The following is a 17,287-nucleotide window of genomic DNA, read 5'->3' as shown; positions in this document are numbered from 1 at the left end:
TTGTTCATTAAATGATAGGGGACCAAATTCATAATTGGAGATAAAATGGGAATCAATCTTATAATTTTACCTAAATAATTTTTAAAAAAAAAACAATAAAACCAAGGAACTAAAAAACAAAAAGTTTGAAAACATGTCTTGTTCCTCTTCTTCTTTGTTTTCATGCGTTTTTTTTTTTGTCAGATCTAGTTTTGTGCATAATGTGCCATCTTGTTTTGCCTTTTTCTGCTTGTTTGCTGAGAAAATGAAGGAAAGTTGTGGGGTTTGGGGAATGCGGGTTCTCAAACGTATGAAACTTTCTTCACGGTTTTGTTATTTTTATTCGTCAGTGTTGCACCTGTTCCGTTTTTAAAAGGAAAAAAAAATAATCAAAGAGGTTGCCATGGATAGTGACAACTAAATTAATCTAGAAGCTTCTTCTACTTGTGTTTAATTTTCAATGGTCAACTATGTTTGAGTTAAATAAATAATGGATGCATTATGCATTTATGCCTCATTTAAAGTATTCTTCAGTGGCTTCTTCTTGCCAATGAAGAAAACTTAATGACTAATCAGATCATGAAATTATTCTTGTAAAATCAGCACTTCCCACTTCCCAGAATCCTTTTTTTTTTAACGTCGAAAAATTATTTTTGTAATTTTAATTTTAAATTTTAAATTATTCCTTCCAGATTATATAACAGTGAACTTCTTAGAGACTCCATGATGTGTATAAAATGTTCTCTGATTTTTTTTCATTCTAATATACTATGAACTGACAGTATACTTCACTTTCTTTTAGCTATAAGTTGAAGTGTGGTTGATCATTTAATGATCCAACAAAGTTCTAATAATTAATTAAATAATGCTAATCCACGAAATAAATTATGATAAACCTGACATTCTTGCACTTAGATAGCAACAGGAAATAGCATTAGTTACATGGTGCTCATGAAAGCTCTGTTCTTTGGGATAATGCATTTATTGGCCTGGAGTACTCAGTTTGGTATCATTGAACATTTTGAGTTACCTGCTTAGTGCTCACATAAGCTCCATTTACTGGCCCTTCTTAGGAGTTGTATTCTTTTCATTACACAACAATCTTCTCAATATGATAATAAATTTGTTCTATGCATAAATAAAGTTGTGGATGCGTTTAAAGTCTGTCGTTGCAATCTTGTTGATTTAGTCATTATTCAATTGTCGAGTAGGCATGCTGTAAAAACACGTCTCTCAACCACCTCACGATACTCTTGATGGATGGCCTCTCTCAGGATCTGCAAAGATTTTCAAAAGTGGACTCAGTTCAAGTGAATTGAAAGAACAGGAGAATAAAAAAAAGATCTAAAAAAAATGAGACAAACCCACCTGAAATTCAGTATCTTTCAGTTTCTTTTTTAAAGAACTGCAAAAAATGCAAGGTACAGATGAGATAGGTCCAATAAAACATTAAGCCAAAAATGATTCAGAAGACCAACAGTGTAATCCTAGTTTGAATCCCCAGGTTTACTCATTTTGATTCAGCATAGGTTGCATATTCATGTAAGTTGAAAGCCATGAAATATGTGGAAAAATTATCATGTAATCACTAATCATATTATATAAGTAAGATAAGTTAGACCACAAGCCCACCACAACAAATTAACATAACTTTTATTTTAAGGATTAAAGAACCTCCGGTACAAAAGTTTCCTATTATAAACTAGGTTCATAATATAAAAAAGTTACATTGATCATTTACCGGAAAAAAAAAGTTACATTGGCTTTTGGGCATTTAGATTGAGATGATAACACCTTCCTTTACTCTTGATTTATCCTTTTTAGGCATTCCTTAGTTTCCAGATATATATAATATATAATCATATTACGAAAGATATATTCATATTGTTGATTGAATATCAACCAAGATGCCAAGGACAAAATAATATTTTAGACTCAAAAGGACTAGAAATTGAGTTGCCTTAGAAGAGGAATATTCATGCTGGAGACTCTCTTATAGACTTGTATTTATCAAGTAAAATATTAAGTATCTAAATTGTTATACATTTGAATTTGTGTACTGCAAGAGAATTTGAGAAATGAATAGTTGTAAAATTATGGAAGCAGAGAGAGAATTACATATACTAAACTACAAATGCAATGAGAGAGAATTACATATACTAAAATACAAATGCAATGAGAAATTCAATTTGAGGAGAAAGTTACGAGACAATTATAATGAAATAAAAAGCCGGATTATAACTGACATGGTTGTTGCTGTTCTTGACCGGTCAGCACCTGATCCTTTTCCACACCCGTTTGCCAAATTCTAAAATACAGAATGGAATGAGTCAATTTACACCAAGAATCTATGGATTGAATAAAACACTTACAGGCATTCAGTAAAGACACTTCTTTGTCCAGTTCTTCAATTTTGGTCTTTAAGTAATGTGCAGTTTTCTTAACTTCATCAACATCTTTCTCCATTCTCTGCTTTATAGCTGCAGATAATCATAGGATCAAGCTAAAGCAATTAGTTTAACACTCGTGATCTTTGTTCACATCTGCAGAACAACTACCTTCAAATTTGTAGTTTTATCAGAAGGGCAATTTAACATCTAGAAACTATCTTACAGCAAATTCTTCTACATATCAATATCATAATTTCAAACTATAAATAATACTTGCTTGCAAACTACTACTCTATACATGTTTATTTAATTATATTTTACAATACAAAATTTCATTAATGCCTACAAGATATATTCTGCTAAAAGTTCAACGAGTCACAAAAGGAGTAGTAATTTCCACATTTGTGTGTGTCTCACTATAATATTTTTAAGAAATTATATGAAAGGAGGGATGCATCACTAAATAATTTTTCTTTTTATTACTTTATTTATGGTGATTAAAAAATTAAAATAAAAAAGAACAATGGAACATGCATAAGATTGTTTGAAAAAATGATAAAACAATATTATACTAACCCTTCATGGAAGGAGCCTTGGTCACGGCTTTGGATTCCTCATGGGCATCCTGCATACAAGGTTAATTTGCATAAAAATGGTGAGGAAAATTTCAAGTAATCTTTAGTTCATAGTATAAACCAACAAGGAAGCACAACAGCTTTTCATTATTTGTATAAACCAACAATAGTAGTCAAGTTTGTAAAGACAGGTTACCTGGAGCTTTTTCAAAAGCTTATCCAGCTTGGCATATTGTTTATCAAGCTCTTGAACCTATTAAAAAAAGCCATAGGATCATTCAATCGGATGAGCAATATGATTGAACATGGAAAGAAATAATGAAAGATAAGCTTATTAATGCTTTTATTCAAATATATATATATATATATATATATATATATATATATATATATATATATAACCACCTTTTTGAAAAAACTATCCAAGCCCAAGTCTCCTGAATTCCTTGCATATTCTCCTAACTCAACGTCACCACCTCATTGGCCTTGGTCACGTGGAATTTCAAATGATTCCTGAGTAAAGAAAAAAATAGATCATCAAATTAATATATATGGTTCAACTTTAACACTGATGTTGCTATCTGCACGTTCTTGGTAAACTAGCCACACAAGTTATTGCTATCCAAGCACAATATTCTACATACCACAAAAGCACATACTAATCTTAGATGCATGTAAAATTCAAACAGTAACAGAACAAATAATCTTTTTCAAATTTTTTATATGATCTCACTACAAAGACTTTTTAATTATTAAGTACTACACTACTGTTAAGACCTATGTAGTGACAGGTTATTATGGATATATGCATTGAATTTTCATTAGTGCACAGGTATTCTGTTTTTGTCCCCCCAGTAACAGTCAATGGAAGGATTGAATTCACAGCCCAATACATTGTACAAATCCAAGTTAAAGGCCTAACTGCATTCAATAAATATTGCAAATAAAAAATTGCATATACAGCTTCAGTAAACATCTTATTAACTTTTGTAAATATCAAAATAAGACATCCTTAAGCATTTGCTTCCCTTTGCTTTGGCATGAAACTTTAGGGGATATGTTTGAGTTGTTTACTCATTAGTGGTTGTATTCAATTTTATACCATTAGTTTTCATTGAAATGGAGTTAATTTGTTTTTATTCTCTGGTTTTCATGATTTTCAGTTACGGGCACAAGAGCTGATGAGGAGGTATTCTTTCTTTTCTTAACTTTTATTCATCCGCTGATGGAAATGTCTTTTAGAAGTTTGTCTTCTAATCATTTAACTATGTATAGACAATTGACAGATTAATTGAAACTGGAGATAGTGAACAAATTTTCCAGAAGGCAATTCAAGAACAAGGACGAGGCCAGGCAAATTATATGATATTAGGAAACCTACCTTGTCATTGAATCATTGTACACTCCTCATACATCGAGTTATCTTTGTAGATAATGGACACCTTGGCTGAAATTCAAGAGCAAGATGAAGCAGTTAGAGATGTTGAGAGTAAGCTTCTTGATTTACCACAGTTATTTAATCAGTTGGTTCAATTAATTTGACTGCGATAATGTAGCTCCACAAATTAGGACACTTAATATCCTGATTAGATGATGACAGACATGCAGAAAATAGTGCATAAAATAATTACTTGTGCAGATTTACTTTTTATTTTTTTTTTTACATTCTGTCCTAATAAGTACAATTTATATAAAAGGCCTATAGAACCACTAGGACAGGGGGGCCGGGGGGGTTAATGGATTGAGATTATTTTGAACCGGAAAATATTTATGCTTTCATATGATGATGGATTTAGTCTTATTACACTATAAAACTAATGGTATCACTATCACTTCACTTGTGAAGGAATTTCCTGTTACAGTTTTGCTGTTTAGGATATTTATATTATTTCTTCAGCTTCCCAGTTCACACATTCTTGGTCTTCTTTTTTTGATATATTTATGTACATTTTGCACAAGTGATCCATACATGTCATGAGAGATGGAAGCCATAAAATATATCACAGCACTACACTTGTGGGAAGCTAAAAATTGCTTTTGCAAGTCTTTGTTAGGGTGCCATAAGAAAAGAATGCAATTTATTCTCAAAAGTATGTTTAGATGCTATGCTGGCACAAATATGCATATAATACACACACCTGCAAGATATGTGAAGGTAGAGATAGATATCTAGTTTGGACGTTAATTGCTTCATGTCTTCAGATATTTCTGGATATTTCAGTGTTAGTGGATGCGCAAGGAGACATGCTTGACAACATAGAAACACAGGTTTTTTTTTTTTATCTTTTTGCATATCAAGTGAAAGCTGAGAGCAATGAATGAGCAAATTTCAACTGTATGTATGGTTAAGATTAAAACTAATTAAAACAATCTTCACTATCTAGATTAACATAATATATACTTTTAAAATACATGAAAATAAGAGTTAATTGATTATTTTCTTATTGTTTTTTAATTTTTATAAATTTAGGTAATACATAATAATAATTAAACAGTTGCACCAATGAGAATAGTTAATCTTGATCATCTGTATGGTCAATGTAATGTATGTATGGTCAAAATTAGCAGTTTTAGTGTGTGTGTGTGTATTAATCACTGAAAAATTGATTGGTTGATCAAAGTTGGTTTCTGCTCTTGCATCAGGTTTCAAGTGCAGTGGATCACGTGCATCAAGGAAACAATGCCCTCCAGAAGGCAAAGAAACTACAAAGGAACTCTAGAAAATGGATGTGCATTGCAATCATGATCGTTGTTATAATAATTGTTGTTGCTATCATCAAACCACGGGTTACCAAAAACGGTGTATAGTTTCCATTTCCAGTCAGCAACTTATACCTCATGATTCTTTTTCCCGATCCATTCTTTTGGTTTCGCATGTTTTAAGAACATTCTTTACGTGTTATATTGCACTTGAAAGAAACTTGAACCAACAAATATTGAATTGAGATGTATACTATTGTTACATAAAAGAAAATATATTGATTACTATCTCCAATCACTTCTGAAGGAAAAAAAATTGCTTTTTTATTTATCTGTCATTTTAAAAATTTAAGATCGCATTTGTTCTTTTCTTTCTTTTACCCTTATAAACAAAAGACAGAAGAAATCCTGTTTGAAATGTCAAAGTAATAAATTAGAGAAATAAAATGCATATTAAGAAACTACAATTAGTTTTAGTAAAAATGATAAAAATAATTATTTTTCATAATCTATTTGTTATAACCTTAAATGAAAATTAGATAAAAAGACATAGAGGATGTTTCTTTTGCGTTGGACGAATTTGCTTCTCCACCTTGACTTTGACTCCAGCAATGTTCCAAAACTGAAATTCAATTCCTACATTCAAAAAGTTTAAAAGCATAAGAAATAATTCCTAATTTAAACAAACTAACTAAATTCCTGGGAAAATAAATTCTAAAGTAAAAGAGGTATAGACAAAGTTTAAAATAAGGAATAATTGGAATTATATGTGCATAAAAAGGTTAGCAAATTATGTTTTTATCAAACAACAAGTGAATTGAACTCTTGATAACATGCTTAAAAACTAAGTTATTTACTAATTATGTTATACATCATCCATGGAATGGTGTGCGAAAAACATGTTATATATCATCCATTATTGTATGATAAGGTTTAAAATCTTTCTTCTAAAATTCTACAACTTAGTAACATGTATATACTTTATATTTCCATCTTGAATTTTCAAATCATGTTAATCTAGCAATTACCGTTAGCATGATTAATTAATTATTATGATTGTTTCATATAAGTAGTGGCATAATTATTACTATTCCCTTTATATATATGGAAAAAAATATCAATAATCACTATTAGCTGTAAGTTTTTGTTAAAATGTTACTAGGAGAATTCAAACTCATGACATCTCTAAGCTTAAGCTCTTTACATTCTTTTTATCTCTCCTTTTTTTTTCTCACGATTCTCTCCTACATAAATAATTTTTTTAAGTTATATAATAAAGTACGATGATATTCTTAAATTAAATTTTGAAAAACAAAAAGATTTAATGATTTTTTAGTCTAAAATTTTTTGTGTTAAATAATAATATACACCGACTAGGATAAATATATATATAATTTTGAATTTTGGATAGATTAAGATAGCATAATTCCATTTTTTTTATAATTTTTTTATAGATTGAAATAACATTGGTCCAATGTTAGATACCCAACTTGTTTAATATAGTAATGTTTGTGTCCTTTTCCTTATATTTTCATTCGCGTCCAACATGGGATTCAATGTGTACACTTTGGTGGTACGCAATTACTTATCAAATTTCATTTCATCATTAGAAAAAATATAAAAAGAAAACAAAACAAAAAACTTTGTCGATTAACTCAAATTGAAAAAAGTTTTTTAGATTGGCTTTATTGTCTTTCTTAGTTAACAAATAAGACAACGACAATGTCTTGTATATCACAAACATTGTTGGATTAGTTGAAAATGATGAACATATGAATATAAAGGTGGAGACCAGAGAGGGGTTAGGCAGTGACGTGAGGACAACTTGCAACAAAAGCAGTTCACACGGCATGATAAGGGCATAAATATCTTATAAAAAATGAAACACTATTTCTTTATACAAAAATTTGTATAATACCTAATAAAAAATTGTATAATAAAGTGAGATAGGAAGAGAAAATCAAAGAGAAGTTTATAATAATATGATTAATGTGATAGAGAGAGGGGAATATACGATATTATAAAAAAGTATTGTAAAATTGATATATAATTTTACATATTAATGAAATGTGTTTTTAGTCCATATAATTTTTGAAAATTCATAGTCCCTGGGGTAGAGAACGTTAATGAAAGTGGAAGCGCTCTCGGCATTTATCATTGTATACTTTCAAACGTCATGTCACCATTTTCGTTAACGTTGTCGACTTTTAGAGATCAAATGATTTTAAAAGAAAATTGTAGAAACTAGAATAATTTTTTAAAATTTGATGAATAACAAACAGATTTATCTCAAGCCTCAAATTCCTAAAAACATAATTAAGTTTCTCTAAAAAAAAGAAGCATAATTTAGTTCTATAATATAGTATTTAAGTGTGTAGTGGTATAGATATGATGGTGACAAACGACTTGGTCCACCTTAATTAGTGCTAAGCATGGCCTTTTGAGTCTGAGTTTATGGATGCATCTCAAGCATCATTTGGGAGCCTCCAAGTGGAGGCCATTCACTCCATCACTACTATCTTTTCAAGTGCTTGACCTAGGCAAAAAGATGGGAAGAGGGAACAAAACTAGCTTCTTGTTTTATATTTTCCTCACTTGGTTTTGTGTAGATGGTTTGGTCATTCTGTCTGACTTCCTTATCGTGGCATGAACACCGTTGTCAAATTTGGCATTGAAAAATTATTTAAGGGGAAAAGATTTTAAATCCTTTGAATAATTACTTTTCTCACTTTAAGTCTTCCATCCAAATATGCTCTTAAAGTTAGAAATATACCACTTCAATTGCTTAGAATTTTTCTGTCCGACTTAATTGATTCTTCCATTAATTTATCACTCTAATTTAATTAACTTGATAATATATATCAAACTGTAAAAAATATCACATCACTCAAAGTTGACAATGTTAGAGGGAAAAAATAACAGGATGAATCAATTTCATCCAACAAAGACACTATAAGAGATTAAAATGAATTCTTTAACTCAATAAATGAAACTGAAATCTAAAATATAGATAAGAATCAAAATTCTATTTCAGCATTCACAAAATAATTACATCAAATTGATTATGTTTAGGAGTCTGGATCTAAAATAAAATAACTTGGCTGTGTCAGTATTCAGTAATGCAATGCCAACAAACGAGACAGGTATAGCGGTCATTCCGAACAAAGTCAGGAGAAATTGAATGTGACTGCTAACTTGTCTTCATCACACATAATAATTTTATACATTTTAAAAGCTAATCAACAATAAAATAAAAAAAATTCAAGAACTACTCTTGTAATATACTAAGCCCACTTGCTACTTAACTTAGCAACTTTTTTAATCCATATATTATGATCTCACAAACTTGCAAGCAACAACATGAAAATTGAGGAACCAAACCAAATCTATATGTGTGAGTTGTGAGAGCTAAGGAAGTTTCTCTGCTACACTTTGAGATGGAAATTCAATTCCAGCATCCAAAGAAGCACTTGAGAGCAAGCACATCAAAAGGAGGCAAAGGGAGAAACAACAACAACAAAACCAAAAGCAAGTATGTTGGGGTGAGGCAAAGAGCATCAGGGAAATGGGTTGCTGAGATCAAAGACACAACACAAAAGATAAGAATGTGGCTTGGCACATATGAGACAGCAGAGGAAGCAGCAAGGGCTTATGATGAAGCTGCATGCCTCCTTCGTGGATCCAACACTCGCACCAACTTCATCACACGTGTGTCCCTTGATTCCCCTCTCGCTTCGCGGATTCAGAATCTTGTCAACAACAGAAAAGGTACCAAAACCAAACAAGAACAATATGTCGTGGAAACATGTGACACAAGGATCAAGAGCAACCGACATGAGTCGATCGCTCTACCAGAAGGAGCTAGTCCTCCACAACGTGGTGAACTAAGGTCTGAATCTTCGTTGGAAGACGTGTCCAAATTTAGTATCCAACAACTGTATATTGATCAGGATTGTCTCCGAAAGAAAATACGTGTGGGAAATGAGAAGAAAAGAAGGGTCAATAGCACCACTTGTAGTACTAGTAATAGTACTAATTCAAGCAATAATAGTGACTCATGTGAGAACTCACTTTCTAGTGAGACAACAACACAAAACACACAACAATTTGATGATGATGCTTATAGACCTGATTTGAGCAATTTCATGGTGTCCGAGTCAGGTTCTCATCAGAACAATCCTTCATGGGGTTTTGAACCTTCTTTTAGCCAAGTAATGGATGTAGCAAACCTGCCTGATATAGCTGGCTTGGAGCTTCCAGATTTTGAAAGGATAAAAGTTGAAAGGCAAATATCAGCTTCACTTTATGCAATTAATGGTGTGCAAGAGTACATGGACACTCTTCAAGACTCTAACAATAATAATGGAGCTATCTGGGATTTCCCACCCTTTTGCTCTTTTTTGTGTTAAACCTGAAGGTCTAAGTATGATCCAGCAAATCTTTCTTCCAATTTTTCTACAGTATTTGTTTATTTTTTTTAGTTTTTCTGTTTAGAAATAAAAAGAAATAGAATTCTGTTTTAACTGCTTTCCAAATATTAGCAGGAAGATATTTGGATTGAATTAGTTGCTTAAGGGAACCTTTTTCAGTCATTATTATGTAAAAAGTCAGAGCATTCATGTATGTATTTGGCAAAACCAGCAGACAACTACAAATTGAAAGATGAAAAATAATATATTAGCCCATTCAATCAAATAAAATTGCTTTGAACAAGTTAGTAAGTGTAAAATAAAATAAAATAAAAACATTTAATTACTTGGTCTTAATTTGAAATTGGTTATATATATATATATATATATATATATATATATATATATATATATATATATATATATATATATATATATATATATATATGAGACGAAGGGAGTAATTTAGAGAAAAAAAATGTTTTGGGATCTTCTCAGATTTTTCAGTGTTAAACCTTTGGGGTTAAAAAAAAACAAAACTCTTCCGACACCTATTTTTTATTTAGAAAATTCGAATATTAAATTTACTTGAAAAGGATTTTTTTTTTTTAATTCACAAAACTATTAAGCTTTACCTGAAAACGAAAACTAAACATACCACTTGACCCAACAAGTTTTGGTCCAATGATGTTACAATTTACAAGTATAATTGTCATCCCCCTTTGGTAATTTGGATAGGCCATGTACATCTCAAAATTTTCAATAAACTATAGCTACTACTAACCTTGGCGTGTGAACCATCACAGAATTGACCCACTCAAAAATCTTTACGCGGAGATTATGTCTCAACTGAGCTTATATCACTTATCACGTCCAAAGATATGCTTACATGTTGCATATCGTTCAAAGACATCATTTCACCTCCCTTGTAAGCTCCCTTCTTATATTCTTTTCTGTTAATAAGGTTTAGTAAAAAAAAAAAATTTCAATAAAATTATATGGACCCAGCTTGTTACAACTGAACCTAATATGGGGAACCCTAAGGGACTTGGTGCTAGAGAGCACCTTTTCTCTGATAAAATGACACGCTAATATGTTTTGATTCTTTCATGAAAACTGGATTAGAGGCAATATGGAAGGCTGCTTGAATACCACAAAACAGCTTTAATTGAAAGATATCTACAAATTTAGTTCTTGAATTAGTTGCTTGATCCATATTATTAGCTTACATGTAACCAACGTCATAGCTTGATATTCTAGTCACAATCTCAAACTTCTTACTTTTCCAAGAGACAACATGACAAGAACATAATATCCTAAGGTAAAACATCTATCAAGAGGGGACCCAACCCAATCAGCATTGTATAATCAATTACAAGTATGACCTTTATTGTGACACCCTCTACCCTTACAATTATAACTAACTAATTAAATAAATCATACAAAATTTAATTAAAAGATTATAAACACATAATAATAAAAGAAGGAAAAAAAACATGCAAAATTAATTAATAATTTTTTTTAAACACATTTAATTTAATCAATTCAAAAGGATAAAGGTTCACATCCACTTAGTGAAAACATAATAGAATATTACTTTTTTTAATAAAAGATAAGATTATCCCGACTCAAAACAAGGCCGTCCACTCTAAATAAATAATAAAAAAAAATCTAAAGTAGAAAAGTATAACACAATTATATCATTCAGTAAATCATAATCCCTATCACAGACTAAGTCTCTCCATCTCTAGCATGTGACTCATCATATGAAGGCTCACCTGAAACAAAGTGGCAATCAGCCCAAACACAAACACACACCGGAAGTGAGTTATCACATTCGTATATAATAAAACATTAGAGCATGTGAAACATATAATACTTAAAGCTAAATTTATATAAATAGCATTACTGCACAAAATCGCACACGTTATTCACACCCATTCAAGTTTACACACTCCATAAAATAACACCAACCACAATTGTTAACTCAATGAAATTCAAACACAAGCGTTATGCAACAATTATACTAAGACTCAAGCCTATATGCAATGTGGTACCATGTCAGTGAAAAACAACACTGGGACGCTTAGGAGTACATGACAAAGCACACCACACAATGGGTATACTCGATCACTCTCACTAAGTAACATCATAAGGTGACCAGTCAGGGTTACTCTGTTTTGCGAGAATGCCCCAACCACATGGGATCAACATAGGCTTAAAGGAGCACTCAAACCGAGTATCTTTACCCCCAAGGCTTAGACTCCGAAGAATCCGTTTGGGCCTCACCTTCCTGATTCAAGTCCAACCCCTAAAATATTATTTTTTTATTTGCACGCAGACACTGTTTATGAGTTATATAATACCCACGACCTTACTCTTATATTTCAAACATATTTAACAAATTGCGCTATAGTTTAACCCTTCAGGATCCTAACTAGGAATCCTACAATTTTCTTTAACACTGCGCATAAAAGTTCTCTCAAGGTACACACTGGTCGGGTTACTGTATAACTCATAACTTACATGACAAGTAATATCTCTACAAATATCAATCACACACTCATTCACAATCATGTTTCATGTCTATAGTTTAACATTTCACACTCTAACTAATTACAAAATATACTCAACAATTAGATAACAATGTATCATAATAATAATAACATACAATATTTAACTTCAAGGCTTATAAACAACTAACTATAAAATACACGTAAAATATATATATAAGTATATTATATTCAAAATATATAACAAAATATATATATTAACGTAAACGTAAACGTACATATCACATATAACATATAAAAAATATTAAATACATATTAATATAAAGTAATCACAATAATATCAAATATATTATTAAGTAAATACAAATTATATATAACAATAAAATATATATTCATATTGATTTCTATGAACAACATGTATACCTATATTTTAAATATATTTCAACTAAGTTGCCAACATCAAGAAAATGCCTAATTACAATGTGAATACAACTTTAGTTAATTTCTTTAAATGATTTTAGCCAATTCAATTATCCAACAATCCCTACACCTATGAATTTCATGACAAGAAATCACCCACGTGAAATAAAATATACAGCTTGTAAAAAAAAATAGTGTCAATATATATGTACACGTATACACTGCGGTGTAAAAATAATTATCTGGACACAATATACATTAGCACAGGAACAAGATTGAAAGGCCAACATATCTGGTATAAACAAAATCACCACCACACAATTTTTATGTTAATTATAAAGAATTCTAATTCCTAAGGTACACACCTAACAGAGAAACACATCAATCCTACAACAAACTCGCAACAGAACACATCAATTCTACAACAAACTCGCAACAGAACACCAATTGGTTCATCAAACACACTCAATCCGCGATTAAACATGAAAACATAATTAAATTCATAAACACCCCAAAATAACCCAAAAATTGATCCTCTAGGGATCCCTACACATGTTCATTCTAATCCCCAAGCGTGAGTAACTCATCCCTTACCTCGAGGTAGTCGCTTAAATGTTCTCTGTTAACAATGATGGCGTCTCTGGTGCTCTCTAGAGCTCCTCCTCTGATTGCTCTGTTAGGATTCTTGTGTGTCAGAAAAGAAGAAAGGAACAGAATGTGTTTTCCAAAAAGCTGCTCTCTAGGTTAACATTTGGCTTATATAGTGAAAATTTATGACCTAATAATTTTTATTTTATTTTTTCTTATTTATTTATGTATTAATTTATTATTTTCTTATTTACTTATTAAAGTTACGGCTGTTACATTTATTGTTATATAATATAAGCTTGATCCGGGGACCCCTTTACACACCTCAAAATTCAAATGGCTGCATCCCGATGTGTATCATAAGTATGACCTGCTTTTGGTCATGTCATTCTAAGATAATTCAACTTACCAACTAGTCTCTAATACCTTCCCGGATGAATAAGGGGCTCCCCCTGTCCTGGAAGAACCTTGTTATTTGGATCCATAGGAGTGTCGTTTGGTTTGCAGTCTAGCATGCCAGCCTCTTCAATAATGTCCAATGCATACTTCAACTGACACAAAACACTATATTTGAGAGAACTACTTCTATACCTACAAAATTTGAGAGAACCCAAGTCTTTGATTTGAAAGTAATTCAGAATAGAGACATTTAAGGGGGATCCCCTTTCCATTAATGGTGATCCAGAAAGTTGTAACATATTTTAAGATTTGAAGTAACCTCACAACATTATATATTACAAGTATTAAGAGGCTAGTGACTTCCATAATAACGATGACCTAAACAAATTGGAGCAATCGCATGATATGCATCCTTGTAGATCAAAGGTTTAAGAATCACTGCAAGGATGTGATGGAGGTCCAAAAGTTTGGGCAATTTAAAGTGAGAACTAAAAGTTGAATTCTTGTCTGGTTAGTGGACTGTCATTGCTGCCTAAGATTTTTTTCTTGATGCACTACACTAGTAAAAGCTGAAGATATTTTTGGGGGGATTATCATACAAAAAATATAAAATAAATAAAAAGAGGAATACAAGCACCCATGGAATGATTATGTCTATATATGAAGTAACTTCTTGTCATGCATAAAAAAGATTGGAATAATTTTATATTTGTATTATTTAGTGTTGAAAAATCATAAAGATGCTCCACTGTGTATCTGTATTTTAGGTAAAGAGGACAGTATCAAAAGCTACCAAATATTGTTGTTTAGATTTTCCAATAAATATTTCAGTATTATGCTTGTGTAATATTCAGATGAGTCCTTGTTGGTTCCCCTTTAATGTCTCTATTGGCATGATTTTGCTGGTTATATTTGACATAATGTCTAGAGAATAGATGTGATTTTTTTTTTCTTTTTTCTTTAGCTTGTTTGAATTTTTAGAGTTCACGATGGACTAAAATTCTTTTCACCACTTGCCCTAGCATTCTAGCCTTTATTTATAGATTAAGTCCACAACTTTGCTGTTTAGTTTTTGTATCTTATCAGTTATCACCATTTTTATGAGTTTTAAACTTTTCGTTTATTATAAAACAGGTGGGCATGAACTCAGCAAGACTACTGGGAATGCAGGTGCAAGATTAGCATGTGGTAATTCTCACTTTTCTTCATATTGTTTCCGGACATTAACAAATTATAATCTATTCCACGAGTTTAATCCGTTGCATGCATAAATTGTTAGTGGCTTAGTGCCTCTAAATTCTAATATGATTTTTTTTCTTGTCAAACTATTAAATAGGCAGGATTGTAGAAAAAGCATACTTAGCTTGGATGATAGAACGTTATTGACTCATACCAGGATAAGTTATTATAGGCCATATAGTTGAACTAGTTGTTGTAATTTGTAAACATAGTCATTCTTATGCATACAGTATTACAGTCAGTAAATAAGTTAGGTTAAACACAGAATGACAGAAAAGGTAGTATGTGGCATCATAGAGTTCAGTTTGGTTTAATACAGCCAGCTGCTTCTTGCTTTGTATGTTGAAACCTGACAATTGCTAATTGTTGATCAGGTATCATCGGGCTCCAGTCATCTGTTTAGGATAGTTTACCTATAGATGATGCATGCAATGTCATTTGACTTATGTATGAGATCACAATCATGCTGTAACTACTTTTATAGTAACTCCCATGACAAACTTAAGTTATACTACATTGTTGCCTGGGTGGGGTTGCTATGCTTGTAGCGTTTAGTATATGTAACTCATAAATGCAACAAAAGATTATAATTAAGTTTATGACAAAATTACGTGGCGCTTGTTATTTTCAAAGAAAACAGAAAATGCATTTGAATATGTGTTTGGTTTAATTTTTGAAAATATTTTTAGAGAAAACATTCTCGTAAAAAAGACTGATAATTAAAAACAAGCATTTGTCGTTTTAAATGTTTTTTTATGAAAGTGAAAACATGGTGGCTCAGTCGTAATTATAACCAACTTCTTTGGCAGCTTCGTTCCCAACCCTCTCGACCCATCATCCTTCCTCTACCTTCTTCTCCTTCAACCTTCATCTCCCAAAACACCACCACGCAGCACCACCTACCTCCAAACTCCATCATCAATGCATCAAACGGCTAACACCCCACCTCCAAACACCACACCATAACCCAAACAACCACACTGCCTTGTCCTCCACAACCACAAGCGCAAACTCCGGCGACCCAACCTCCACCAACAAAACGCCGCGCACCGCCACCTATCACCACCGCGACCCAACCTTCAGAGATTTCATTCCCTTTTGGTTAGGTTTCATCGTGTCCTGTTTCGATTGTTGGCAGCAAGGTCGACACCGGAAAAGGAGGTGGTTCGACAGTCAAGTGGAGGGTGGTTGACGGCACAATGTTGTGCGTTGGGTTCAAAAAGGTCTTTTTTGTTGTTGACAAGCTCTTTGTTGAAATGCCCCAAGCAGTTTTTCAATATTTTCATATTTTAAAAGAGAAAATAATAAATTAAAGCAAACATGTTTTCTAAATTAAAAAAAATTCAAACCAAGTATCACTTTATAATTTTGTTTCTTCTATTTTTAAAATTCATAATTTTGGTGTTTCAAATTTTAAAATTATATAATTTTAGTCCCTTCCATTAATTGTTAATTGACTATCAATGGACTATGATATGCCATTTGAACTCAAGATTTGATGTGAATCTTGCAATAGAGAGAAATCTGAGATCTTTAGAGTGAAGAATGAATTCTTCTACAAAACTCCTAAAGATCTCTTACCATACTTGAAAAAAAATAAAAAAAAAATATTCAAAACAGAAAATCAGAAATTTGCGAGAATGAGAGAAGGTCGTTGAGGAAAAAAAAAAGAAGACGAAGAAAAAAATGATGTACTTACCTGGATGGGGGAGCATGAATGTTGAGGGAGAAGAAAAAGAAAAAAAAATATTAAAAAGTGAAATTCATATGAAACTTATTAAAAATTATCTAAAATCATAAAATAAAATCTACCACTAAAGAAAATCTTACGTGATAAGATCAAAAAATGATTTAAGATTTCAACTTAAGATCTACCATTAAGATCTACCATTAAAATGCTCTTTAATGAAATGAAGGTAAAAGGGTACAACTTGAGAGACTTATGCAAAGGTATCCAAATTATTCATCACATAATATAACATAATGAGTAACATTCAAATATGAACACCATTTGTATCAAACATGTATAGAATGAGTGGTTTGGATATTTTTAATAAAATACCTTTGCAAAATTA

The 17,287-nt window shown here is 31.4% G+C and overlaps 3 protein-coding genes across 3 annotated transcripts; 2 read left to right on the top strand and 1 right to left on the bottom strand.

The window, feature by feature from the left end:
- Window positions 1-811: 811 nt before the first annotated feature.
- Window positions 812-3,601, bottom strand: LOC100791583 (syntaxin-132). The gene is made up of 8 exons (XM_041007575.1): window positions 3,589-3,601; window positions 3,350-3,420; window positions 3,141-3,197; window positions 2,946-2,994; window positions 2,371-2,459; window positions 2,226-2,287; window positions 1,348-1,384; window positions 812-1,256 (listed from the first exon to the last, which is right to left on the bottom strand). The coding sequence occupies exons 1-8, from the start codon at window positions 3,599-3,601 to the stop codon at window positions 1,176-1,178; spliced, it is 459 nt and encodes a 152-aa protein (XP_040863509.1). The 3' UTR covers window positions 812-1,175.
- A 777-nt stretch (window positions 3,602-4,378) lies between these two features.
- Window positions 4,379-5,786, top strand: LOC100791058 (syntaxin-132-like). The gene is made up of 3 exons (XM_003519910.2): window positions 4,379-4,471; window positions 5,147-5,212; window positions 5,588-5,786. The coding sequence occupies exons 1-3, from the start codon at window positions 4,379-4,381 to the stop codon at window positions 5,750-5,752; spliced, it is 324 nt and encodes a 107-aa protein (XP_003519958.1). The 3' UTR covers window positions 5,753-5,786.
- Window positions 5,787-8,697: 2,911 nt separating this feature from the next.
- LOC100527497 (ethylene-responsive transcription factor ERN1) lies at window positions 8,698-10,390 on the top strand. The gene has a single exon (XM_014765535.2). The coding sequence runs from the start codon at window positions 9,082-9,084 to the stop codon at window positions 10,051-10,053; it is 972 nt and encodes a 323-aa protein (XP_014621021.1). The 5' UTR covers window positions 8,698-9,081; the 3' UTR covers window positions 10,054-10,390.
- The last annotated feature ends 6,897 nt before the right edge of the window (window positions 10,391-17,287 follow it).

This window comes from Glycine max, chromosome 2, assembly GCF_000004515.6.
Source record: "Glycine max cultivar Williams 82 chromosome 2, Glycine_max_v4.0, whole genome shotgun sequence".
Taxonomy (NCBI): domain Eukaryota; kingdom Viridiplantae; phylum Streptophyta; class Magnoliopsida; order Fabales; family Fabaceae; genus Glycine; species Glycine max.
Note: the sequence above shows the minus strand (reverse complement) of the source record. Positions and strands in the feature narration are given on the sequence as shown.

Coding starts and splice junctions, on each gene's coding strand:
- LOC100791583 (XM_041007575.1), bottom strand. Junction 2,460..2,945: donor CAAGGCTCCTTCCATGAAGG/GTTAGTATAATA, acceptor GATTATCTGCAG/CTATAAAGCAGAGAATGGAG. Junction 1,385..2,225: donor TCAAGAACAGCAACAACCAT/GTCAGTTATAAT, acceptor CATTTTTTGCAG/TTCTTTAAAAAAGAAACTGA.
- LOC100791058 (XM_003519910.2), top strand. CDS start 4,379: ATGGACACCTTGGCTGAAATTCAAGAGCAAGATGAAGCAGTTAGAGAT. Junction 4,472..5,146: donor CACAGTTATTTAATCAGTTG/GTTCAATTAATT, acceptor TCATGTCTTCAG/ATATTTCTGGATATTTCAGT. Junction 5,213..5,587: donor TTGACAACATAGAAACACAG/GTTTTTTTTTTT, acceptor CTCTTGCATCAG/GTTTCAAGTGCAGTGGATCA.
- LOC100527497 (XM_014765535.2), top strand. CDS start 9,082: ATGGAAATTCAATTCCAGCATCCAAAGAAGCACTTGAGAGCAAGCACA.